The sequence below is a fragment of the Pecten maximus genome, chromosome 11 (assembly GCF_902652985.1).
Source record: "Pecten maximus chromosome 11, xPecMax1.1, whole genome shotgun sequence".
In the NCBI taxonomy this organism is placed as follows: domain Eukaryota; kingdom Metazoa; phylum Mollusca; class Bivalvia; order Pectinida; family Pectinidae; genus Pecten; species Pecten maximus.
In genome coordinates this window covers 33,308,768-33,321,546 of record NC_047025.1, presented here as the reverse complement: position 1 = coordinate 33,321,546, position 12,779 = coordinate 33,308,768, and the positions used below count along the sequence as shown (strand labels likewise).

At 32.6% G+C, this 12,779-nt stretch overlaps 1 protein-coding gene across 2 annotated transcripts in view; it reads left to right on the top strand.

Annotated features, from left to right (window-relative positions):
• LOC117337445 (serine/threonine-protein kinase Nek11-like) overlaps nt 1-12,551 on the top strand; it is a 28,730-nt gene extending 16,179 nt beyond the window's left edge. Inside the window, exons 7-14 of one of the 2 annotated variants that reach the window (XM_033898428.1) lie at nt 658-731; nt 1,058-1,186; nt 3,932-4,007; nt 4,209-4,344; nt 5,336-5,518; nt 8,011-8,262; nt 8,570-8,654; nt 9,062-12,551. In XM_033898428.1, coding sequence (XP_033754319.1) covers nt 658-731; nt 1,058-1,186; nt 3,932-4,007; nt 4,209-4,344; nt 5,336-5,518; nt 8,011-8,262; nt 8,570-8,654; nt 9,062-9,263 — 1,137 coding nt within the window. In that variant the 3' untranslated portion in view covers nt 9,264-12,551. The remainder of the gene's footprint in view (nt 1-657; nt 732-1,057; nt 1,187-3,931; nt 4,008-4,208; nt 4,345-5,335; nt 5,519-8,010; nt 8,263-8,569; nt 8,655-9,061) is intronic. The other variant, XM_033898429.1, reaches the window with a different exon arrangement.
• Nucleotides 12,552-12,779: the final 228 nt, after the last annotated feature.

Below are 12,779 nucleotides of genomic sequence, written 5' to 3'. Positions count from 1 at the left end.
CCCTATATAACCAGACACATAAATGTAAGTACAGATTATCTCCCCTATATAACCAGACACATAACTGTAAGTACAGGTTATCTCCCCTATACAACCAGCCACATAACTGTACGTACAGATTATCTCCCCTATATAACTAGCCACATAACTGTAAGTACAGATTATCTCCCCTATATAACCAGACACATAACTGTACGTACAGATTATCTCCCCTATATAACCAGACACATAACTGTAAGTACAGATTATCTCCCCTATATAGCTGACCTATAGATTGTCTCCCCTTTATAGCTGACCTACAGATTGTCTCCCCTTTATAACTGTCCTACAGATTGTCTCCCCTTTGTATCTCGCCTCATAGCTGTAAGTACAGATTGTCTCTGTATTACAGCCACTTATACTACTTATGTATCAATTAACTAAGCACATTTAGAGCTACATCCTCGCAAAATGCTATTTCATTGTCCTACAATAAGCCCTTCAATACATGTTCATTGTCAAGTTCATTCAAAATGCTAGCAAATGCCATTTAATTTAACAGTTGGCTTCCTTATAATGGTTTTGAAAATTCTCAATTAAATAAAAAAAAGATAATTTTTTAGAAAAGATCCAAATATTTAAAATCCTTCAGAGATATATATCCTTCCAATTTTACAGAAAATGTCTAAGGATTATCAAGCTCGTCACCAAGAAAATGCTCTCACAGAAGCTGAGGAGATTGCCCGGTTATTGTAAGTTTTGGTACTTCATATTCCCTCATACCCCTAAAAGGGGTAGTGTATATTACCTACATTTCTATAAAACAGAAACTATTCATCCATATAGTCACGATATAGTCCTTCTTATCTCTCCAAAATGGAGGCAAAATACATTTCCTCTTAATTCCTACAAAATAGTAGTGCATTTGTATATAAATTCCAATGTTCATACTTATAATTTACTTTCCTAAATAATATGTTTCATACTGTTTTCTACTGTTATACATGTACAATGTACTTTGCCGCCATATTTTAAATCTCTTTCCATATAAATTTTAACCATTGGTGTTGCCATGCAGACGTGAGAAATCTCACTTGAGTGATTTGCGTTTGACTGAGGAAGAGGTTAAGTACAAGAATCTGCCCCCACGCGAGAGGATGAGGTTGAGAAAGATGGCTCAGGCAGATGAGGAGGCTCATAGACTCAAGTAAGTACTGACCTCATCCATCAGTACACCTCATTACCATACAAATACAGTACACCTCATTACCATACAAATACAGTACACCTCATTACCATACAAATACAGTACACCTCATTACCATACAAATACAGTACACCTCATTACCATACAAATACAGTACACCTCATTACCATACAAATATAGTACACCTCATTACCATACAAATACAGGACACCTCATTACCATACAAATACAGGACACCTCATTACCATACAAATATAATATACCTCATTACCATACAAATATAGTATACCTCATTACCATACAAATACAGTACACCCAAATACAGTACACCACATTACCATACAAATATAGTACACCACATTACCATACAAATACAGTACAGTGGACCCTCGATAATCCGAACACCTTCGTTCCCAGCCCAAACCGTCCGGATTACGAGTTTTCCGGACTACCGAATTTCGTCTACCAGGTCAAAAAAAATTGTTGTGTAAGAGTTATCTCCCTTGACTCTATACATTAATGACGTTTCATAAACACGTCTAATAGTCAGTCTTTTTAAAAAATAAATATACTTATGTTCTTGATATGATTCTTGTTTTCTTTTATTTTGTAGAAACTAAAAAATAAACAATGTTTTTAAAAGAACATGTGAAGTGAAAGTTGTTTTATTTATAGCGGGCATATGTGACCTACAAACAACACACATGGGTTACGTCCCAGAGGTTCACAAACGAGTAGAAATTACATACGTTAAATACCTGAAATGAAAGACCCACTATGTACAATGTACGTTTTTTTACGTAAATTATGAACCTGAAATGAAAGACCCGGTTTTTACAACTAACCAACAGTCTGTGTTTTTGTGGGTTTTTTTTACTGTAAGTTAAAAACCTGAAATAAACGAACTGCTATGTACAATGTACGTTTGTTACGTAAATCAGAAACGTGAAATGAAAGACCCACTATGTACAACTTACCATTAGTCCATGCTTTTTTATATGATTTTTACGTAAGTATGAAGATACAATGAATAAGTTGCAATGTGTAGTTTGGTATGTGACACTTACTGAAGTAAATCAGGGGTATCTGACGACTTATTAGTGTGTAATTAACCCGGTTCTTGTGATCACTGCTTAATACGTAAATGTACCATGTGTGTAATTAATAACATGCATCTTTCAATGAGTCGTCATAACACGTAACGATGTTACAAGCCGATATCCTTGTTTACCCAATACAATTGTTAGTGATGTTAATTACCGATAATAAATTTATTACATGCATTTGTGATCGATTAAGTATCGTATCACATACTGTATGTTAGTGAATTAATTATTGCTAACTACGAAATAGCACTATGTAAAATAACTATAATAGATATTGTACGTCAAGTTGATCAAAGCAAGACCAGTCTACACTATAAAACCCTTTAATACTGTAGCATTTAGGTCGATCGTAAAGAAAAGCAATGTACCGTTATAAAAACAGAGCTACATTGTAACACAGGTAAACACCCGGGGTTATGACCTGGCAGCGGTCGCTATGACTACGCACAGTGTCAAGCGATAGTCTGTACAGCTGTCGACACGGGTGACTTGCCCGACATTTTTCTCTCCTCGTGGTGAAAAAATCGTCCGGATTATCGGGGGAAATTTACTAATGAAAAGTACTTTCCGTTCCCAAAATGGGCTTCCGGAATCGGAAACCGAATTTCCGGACTGGTGAGTACAAATAACGTTACGGAAATCCGTTCCCGTGCTTTTCCGTCCGGACTGCGAGTTTTCCGGACTATCGGCGTCCGGATTATCGCGGGTCCACTGTACACCTCATTGCGGTACTAAAACAGTACACCTCATTACCATACAAATACAGTACACCTCATTACCATACAAATACAGTACACCTCATTAACATACAAATACAGTACACCTCATTAACATACAAATATAGTACACCTCATTACCATACAAATACAGTACACCTCATTAACATACAAATACAGTACACCTCAGTAACATACAAATACAGTACACCTCATTACCATACAAATACAGTACACCTCATTACCATACAAATACAGTACACAGTATATTTAAGATAATATTGCTCAAAGGAAATATAAAATGTATGAAATTAGTATCTGAATTGGTTATGAATGTTTAGTTGAATTCTCTATATTGATAAAATTCAAATATACAGATGTGAATTTCACCAGCAAAGGGGACAATGATAACCAATCATGTCCGTTTGTGGTGCAATAATTTAAGTTTTATGGGAATTTAGTTATTTGAAAAAATGTCACTGTAAATATTGAAGTTCGTTTACATTGCTTATGAATGCAAACTGACAGCAGTTAACAACTCAAACCTATTGAGGACATTGACAGATTTGTTGTCATAATGTTCTAAGCCTTATAATTATGTACAACATAGTTAATAAAGAATCTTCCAATGAACCAACAATGATTCTCATTAAAGATTTTTCTCTCAATAGGGAGAAAAATACAAAGTGCCAATATGTTCCTGAATAAGTTGAGGTACATGATGAGAAAGAATGGCGGTTAAATGGTGATGACAAACACTTAAAGCTGTCATGATTTGATTCGGTTAAATGGTGATGACAAACACTTAACGCTGTCATGATTTGATTCGGTTAAATGGTGATGACAAACACTTAAAGCTGACAGGATTTGATTCCGTTAAATGGTGATGACAAGCACTTAATGCTGTCGTGATTTAATTACAGAGAGGTTGCCAAGGTACAACTTATTGCCAATCAGGAAAGGAAGTCCAAGATTAAGAGTCATCTCAATAAAACTACAGTGAGTACAAACTTAGTATAGATGAGCTGTACTGTACATATCTTATAAATGTATTTCAGAGTTGGTTATTTGTGCATTGTGCTTATACTGTGCAATTTGTGATTGATTTCAAGAAAACAATAATTTTCTCTCATAATTGCCAATTTAAGTTCACTACACAAGCATAGTCCACTAACCCCTCTTCCGTTGGTCATTCTCCAGGTCCCGGCGTGGCAGGGCGGTGCAGGAGAGGGAGAAATGTTTAAAGGGACACCACGTAGGAACTCTTCAACTTCCTCTGAGCCAGAGAGTCCTCCTGCAATAACAGTCACTCCTGCTCATTTCAAGACAGCTCCAGGTAGGTGGAGATAACTCTGAACTTCCTGTCCGAACTCTTCTCCCTAACTTATGATCTTTTGTTCTGTATTGGTGTGATAGTTCAATATTGTCTATTACTGTTTGATTGACTAATATATTTGATTTGATAAATTCTTAGCTTGGCATGACTGAATTCTGTCATTCAGTGCCCTTATTAATTCTTGTCATTCAAATTCAGAAATTCCATATATATACTTTATATAAGAGACGATTAAATGAAGATTTGGAAATGTGAGGCATCTGATTATTAAAGAGTGTTTTTAGTATGAAAGAAATTCATGTTTTCAGATTTTGTAAAGATTTTGTTTTAAATATTATGCCAAACAAAAACATGTTTATTTCCTGTTATATGTCTGAACAACTGAGATAGGAATTCTTATTTCTAATTCTTTTTGTATAGGAGGGTTAACATGACATTAACCTATTGCTTCTTTTAAAAATTCAATTAAAAGTTAAAAGTTCAAATTCAGGGTAATCATAAAAATTAGGGTAAAATTTAACAGGAAACAGACATGTTTTTGTTTGGCCTTAAGTCAATGTTAATATAGTGACATTGACCTGTTTGTTGTAAAACAGATTTATTCACAATGTAGACAATACACACCTTGTCACTTGTTACTAACAGTGTGAATTATAGAATCCATCATCATCAGACTGTGATATAACCCTGGTATGTTAACAGACATCTTAATGTTTTACATGAACTAGTGTCAAAGTTAATGAAAAAGGATATTTTAGTTTCACAGAATCAAATCCATCCTTTTTCACAAAGTAATCATCAAATAGAAGTTCATTTGACTATCTTATGACTTGATTTTTTTTCAATTTGATTGATTTGAAAAATATTTGCAGAAATATTGTTCAAAGACTGCTATATAATAGGATATTAATTAGGCCTACTTACATACCAAATACTTAAACTGGATAATAGCAATATGAACATATTTATTTTTTCGTTCGTGGTTTTGCAGTACCTAGATATCTAGCAGATGATGCAGAAGATGAACGGGAAACATTAAAATTCAGACCATCAAAAACAGTAGACCAAGCTCAATTAACGTCGGCCATCTTGGCTCCAGACGAGAGACCTATTACACCTTTACGAGATAAAATGGTTTACGATGTGAAACACTCCTCTTTAGACTTCAGAGATGGTAAGAAATTTTGGTTAAAAAAATCAGGGTTATAGATTTGAAATGAGGTCGTTATGATAGTTTAAGAATTAATTTTAGGTGTCCATTTATTGGGAAATTAATTACTGACTATAGACGATGATCTGTCATTCCCTTTGTTTGATGGAGTATATTAAATTTTGATTAGATTATGTTTGATTTTTACTTTTATTTAAAAATTTCATAAAAAAAGCCAGCAAGCTAAAGAACATCTAATAAAGCATGTTTATTTAAGAATAATTCATGTCCATTTCACTTTACAGGCAAGAAAAGTAAGACTTATTTATTTGGTTTTTTTTTATCATGAAAACAAAAAGCGAAATTATATATGTCTGCAAGATGTATGTATATTATTGTAGATTGTACTCTATAGATTTGTTTATAGTGTAGATATTTCGCCTTGTTTGTAAATAGAGATAGATCAATTTTTAGATTTTAATATTTGGATATGTACATTTGTATAAAATTTCTGGTCTATTTAATTCCAATTTTGTATTTAATTTAAATCCGTGCAAAACTTACGACAGATTTATAAAAATGTAGTTTCCCAAACTGTTGTTTACAATTAGTGTTATCCTACCAGACATAAATGTACAGAAAATTAAAGTTCAGGGATTTGAATATTAGATACAAAATTTATGTAGTTCAAACTTGATTAATAGAAAGCTCAGGGATTTTGATATTAGTTAATTAAAGCTTGATTAATAGAAAGTTCGGGAATTTTAATATAAGATACAAATGTAGTTCAAACATGATTTAAAATAATAATAGAAAGTGCAGGGATTTTAATATTAGATACAAATGTAGTTCAAACATGATTAATAGAAAATTCAGGGATTTTAAAATTAGATATAAATGTAGTTCAAACTTGATTAATAGAAAGTTCAGGATTTTAATATTAGATAGTTAAAGCTCTAATAGTAGTTCGTTTGGGGATTTTAATATTAGATAATTCAAACTGAATTCGTGGGAAGTTCAGGGATTTTGATATTAGATAGTTCAAACCTGATTATTAAATCATTGTTTTATTATACCCTGCTTTCACCGAAATGTTGGTTTTTAATTTGGACTTTTCCTTCCGTCATGCTTCGTTTCCGTTAGCAGATTTTGTTCAAACTTGATAACAAAGTTAAATGCCTTCAGGACTAGGCCAAGATTGATTATCATCAAACTTAGTAATAGAGTTACTGTCCCTTGATTCAACAAAATTTATCATTCTGTCTAGCTATAATGACATGCTTTCTCCTAACTTAAAAAATGTTTACTTACAATATGTCAGGAAAGCGGGAGATATAAATTCCACAAATTTGCTTTCATTCAATATCAGTTTTGTTCATTGCCCGTAGTTGGTTCATCATCTGATACAGCTTTCATTGCCGTTCTCTGTCTGTGCTTGAATGAACTAATCTCACTGCCACCAATATAGCTGTAATACATTGACTGCATCATACCAGTTTCTTTTCCTACATATTTTTGAGAGATAATAGTGAAATATTAGTTATAATTTTTAGTGTTATTAAGATTTCATCCCTTTAATTGTTTATTTGAGTGATCAGTAATTAATGGTCTCACTGGTGGTAAGTTTTCTGAAGTAAAAACATCATTTAAGTTCTTACTTGACCAGTAGTATTAGCATAATGGTTTTATGTTTTGGCCTTGATCAAAAATGTATTAATTACAGTTCTTGGAATTTATTTTACATAACATCTGGACATAAAATGCAGCAAACTCTAAGATCTGATCAGTTGTATTAATGGTTTGTGGATTATTATTTTTGTACTGAATTATTTTTGTACTGTATTATTTTTGTACTGTTTCTGGTAATGTGTCCATTATGTAAAACTCATTATTATAAAATCATATTTTGCACACTCTCTGATTGGCTAAAATAGTGTCACATGATTCCAGGTAAAAAGTTTTAATGACTGGCCATGCAATAAAGAGCTTGTAAAAACGCAAGCTGACTGTGTGGATCTAAAAATAGATTAATTATGAATTACTTCCCCTTGGTATTGTCCAACAGTGTAAAATATCTGGCAAGTTTTGAAACATGACAAGCGATAAGTTTGATTACAAGAATATAAAATCATTGTAAGAAATAGTGTATCAAATGCATTTTAATGAATGCATTTTATGTATTAATTTACTTTTGATTGTGTGGTGTAACCCCCGTGTTTAAAAGATATAATGAATTATTTACAAATGCTTCAAAAATCAGTCTCTATCATTACATATGCAAGTGCTACATGCATCAGCGTGTGATTATTAAAAATCAAAACAGTGATTTTATAATTAAACTATCATAGCCTTTTGATTTCGTCAATACATGGTTTGAACTGAAAAAAAATATCAACCTCAGACTTCATCCTCGGTCGTTATTTTTTTCCAAGTTAATAAAACCAATGTATCAACCTTATCAAAAGGCTATAATTGTATATTATTACTATTCTGACTTCTGAACTATCCACCCATAGGTATACCTGAGAGCCCAGAACTCGCCGACACCTATTATAGCCAGTATGATGACTTTGCTCAGAATTCTGACTCGGATTCTAATTCTGGAGATGAAAATCAATTGACTGTGATTGAAAAAAATGAGAGTACACTTAAGGCCAAAAACTCTACTGTAAAATCAAAGGGAAGCGATACTGTAATTGGTCACTCTAATGATGAGGACTCTTTCTTCAACTGTCTCCAGGATGTGCTAGAACAGGGTGATGATGCTGGTAAGTACATTGTATCCATGGTAACAATTGTCTTTGGTTATGTACATGTAACCATGACAACCTGCATACTGACTGTAAACTGAGGCAACATTTATATCACAACAGTAATGATAATGTTGCTGAGTGATATTATTGAATGAATTTATTATTGAAGACACTTTAGAACATCAATGCTAATGCATGAAAAAATAGCTAAGTATTTAATAATATACATTTTAAATTGACACATATTCCTGAACTTTGTTGCAGTATTTTGCTTTAAACTTGAAATTACTGAAATTTTCATATCATCACTTGATAATTTCAGAGTCCACAATGACCTTAGCAGATGATATGGAGGCTGGAGCATTTGGACCTGTAGCTAGAGGACAGAAAATTAAAAACCTACGATTGTATCCTTTTAATGTTACTGCTATGTATTGTAGTTATTTTACCAAAAGTAGTGATTTCAATTTTGATCTAACATTTATGAAATGATGTTACAACTTGAAATGCCAATTTCACCTTGAAGATCAGTAAAAGAATTTTATTGAGTCCAAAAATACTGTGAAGACTTAATGTTTTCAAGTGGTTCTTTTTCCCAGGATTAATTAAAAAAAAAGTTCAAAAATAAAAACCATAAGATAAATAAATAAAAGAACTGGTTCATTTTATATACCATTAAAATTAAATCCTTTTTTTGCATTGAGGAAAGCTGAAACATTTGACCAATAAAATAAAGAATACAACCTTATATGGCAGTAAGTAGTATACATACTTGCAGTACTTGTTCTTTGTGGTTCCTTAACTACATCCTCAGAGAATGTGAGAAGATGCTGGGAAAAGAGGCATTTGACAAAGCATACAACTACTTGAAGGATGCACGATACAATGACAAATCTGCTGAAGAGGATATCATGGCAGGACTGCGACATTTCGTGAAAAATCCCAGTGACTGTTTCCTTGTTGATCAGCTTTTATTTTTAGAAGAGCAAGCAAATTTAGCAGCCAAAGCCTCCTGAGTCCAAAATGTTAAATTGCCATAACCTTTCATACAGAGTTTTCTCTTAGAAAGTTAGTTCTGTGTAAATGTGTGGTTCAAATGTCTTTAAGAATGTTGTAATTTAGAATCTCTGAAGATGTTGTTAATGAAATATCAGCACTGATACTTAAATCTTCCCACACAAGTTAAAGGTAAAATAGAATTTTTGATCTGAAATCAACAACATATTCCAACAAAAATACAATATGAGATTCAAATACTTGTCGTATTTTAACAAATAAGTGATATTGTATATTGATTGCATGTACTAGTGAAATTATTGTGTGAATTTTCAAGGTCATGACCTTGGCAACCATTTTATGCACTTGTTATGAAGGACATTACACCTTTACAGTCACAGATAATGAGTAAGTTTTGGTTTTATGTAAATTATATCATGTTTATGAAAGATACAGAACAGTTCTTTCTCTTTAAAAGAATGTTGTCTCAAACATAGGAATGATTCAACAGTGCTGTTTAGTGATAAGCTCAAACTGACTAACAAATCAATAATACTGTTATTTCAGTAGGGTAATTGGATAACTTTTCTCACGTAGAAATAACTATGAACGACTGTTTACCATTCTGCTGATTTTTGTTCTTGATGTTGATTAAAGAAGTTTGAATGAGTTTCTAGTACAGGGTCTTTCCATTGTGTGAAGTCATAGCCTTATAAATGTTTTAATTTGATGCAATAAGCTCACAATCACATATATGTTTGCTTGGATATGAAAGGCCTGTGCATTTCAAAAGCATTTTAAGGAAAGTGATTGTGAATGAAAATAAGATGATTTTATATATGTATGGAAGTACTTGTTTATGCAAACATTTTAAATTGTAAATATGGTCACCATCAGCTGAACCTTGTTGGACCAGATTTTTTTCTGTTTCATAAGTTGGTCAATATTTAGAACAAAGAATACAAGATTTGGCAGATCAATATGGTTGAGTTCCAAATGTCCGAATCTAGCAAGTTTTCTAGTTTCTGTATCCACATTACCATAGGCTACATGGTTTCTTGTTTTATTCTGATGTTTTTGTATGATTATGTTTTTATTTAAAGAAATATTTATTTTTGTATAAGGTGCAAGTTACATTTGTCCATTGTATGATGACTATTCACAAAAGTATTGTATCAAGCTTACTACATGTATGTATTTCCTGTTTGCTTTAGGAGTGTTCCTACACAAAAATATGATGGATGTAGAGATTTCCAGTGTACTTACATGTAAGACAAATTTTTAGTTTGTCAGCCAGATTCAATTTAACCTAGGTTCTATAATTTTGAATTTTTTCTGAGATTTCTCAGGTAACATTTAATATTATATAGCAAACTCACAATTGGTATATATATATACAAAAGGATAGATAATGCATTTAAGTACCTTAATATGAAAAACTGTCCAGTTCTATTAGTGAGTTAGTACTTTGGGGTCAGGACTTTCTTTTTGTGTCGCCTGCAAAAACCAGATGACATATGTATCACTTTGTCGGCATCGGCGATGTCAGTGTTGGTGTCGATGGCGAGAGTCGTAATCCACACAGAGGTTTCTGTGCAATAACTCAAGTTCTTTGAGCAGATCAAACTCAAAACTTCATGCAGATCTTCTTTACCACAAGTGCTTGCATGGGATTGCTTTTTAGGTCCAAAGGTCGAAGATCAAGGTCAATATTACTAAAAATAGAAAATTTATTTCCTTGTTATTACTCAAGTTTCTTTGGGTCATATCAAACTCAAATTTCATGTAGACCTTTCCTACCACAAGTGCTTGCTTCGGATTGCTTTTAGGTCAAAAGGTCAAGGTCACTGTTACTTGAAAATAGAAAATTTGTTTCTGTGTGATAACTCAAGTTCCTTTTGGCCCATCAAAATCAATTTCATGCAGGTTTTCCGTACCAAAAGTGCTTGCATGGGATGTTTCTATATAGAAAATCTGTTTCTGTGCAATAATTTCAGTAATCACCGAACTTTCTGTGCAGGCAACATCCACTTCCTTGGAATTCTTGTTGTACAAAACAAACAAAAACTAATACAGAAAATTTAATTTTAGTTGATTGGACTGCCAAGTGGTATACCTAATTTGTTAGTGTTGCTATAGTAACTGTTTTTGTTCTGTTTAAGCCTTCTTGGGTATTCTCAGATTAAGTACAATACATTTCAGTGAACTTTTCTACATTGGCTATTGACCTATAGTAATCAAAATAATTCAACGTAATTCAGTAAGTATAATACTTAACAATGTGTAACATATAAATCTGTGAGAAAATGTGATTGATTTGTCTCCAATGTATGGAGTTCAGTGCAATTTGCATGCGATATGGGTAAAAAAAAATCCTTTGTTTCATTCTTATATATAGATCATAAAAGTTTTGAAAAAAAATGTAGTCTGTATAAAGAAAGCATGGATTTTGTCATCTGATAAGTAATTTAATTAATTAAAACCCCCAATCTGAATGTAAGCTTTACTTGTTCGTGTTAAATATTGAAATCTGTTGAAGTTTGTTCCGATGCTATTCACCAGTTAATGGTTTCCCGATATGGTTATTTTTCAAGTAGTCACAATTATATATATATCTTTAAGCACAGTCTTCTTTGTGACTGTCATTTAATGTATAAAATGTCAAAAGTAAACATGTCTGTTTCTAGTTATCTCCCTTTCTGCCTACCAAGTTCTCTCCCTTTAATGCTTAGCAAGTTCTCTCCCTTTACTGCTTACCAAGTTCTCTCCATTTAATATCATGTTTCCATCACAGTTCTGGTTCATATACCAACAATAAACAATCATAATCCTTTGATTCTTTTTTTTAAGAGGGATACCCCTTTCATTTTAGTGTGGATTACATCACAACATAATTCTTCATTAATTGATTGTCTTCGCCTGTTCTCTTTCAGGTCGTTGATACAAATTCATATATAATATTGAATGAGCAAGAGGTTTCCTTCATTTTTTACCAAAATCTTAACTTTGACATCATGCAGTCGGATTGTTCTTTACAGTAAAGGTATATAGTAATATTAAAATCATACATAAAAAATATAAGGGCATTCCTAAAAGAAAGGACATTTCTTGAAAATGATGTACATGTAATAAGTAATTAAGGCGTAACAGGGTCGTGGGAATAGTTGAACTGCGTAACAAGACACATGTAATGTGTTTGTTTGGCCTTACGGTAGATTTATGTCCGTGTATGAATGAATATTGCCTCTATACAGTGTATTATCAATACAGTATCAAGTGGAAACTGTAAATAAAAAAACATACGAATACCATGCATTTGTTCTTTATTTCAATAGTTGATAAGTCGTCACTAACACGACTGAGGTATACTTTATTTCAATAGTTGATCAGTCGTCACTAACACGACTGAGGTATACTTTATTTTATGACGTGATAAGTCGTCACTAACACGACTGGGGTATACTTTATTTTATGACGTGATAAGTCGTCACTAACACGACTGAGGTATACTTTATTTTATGACGTGATAAGTCGTC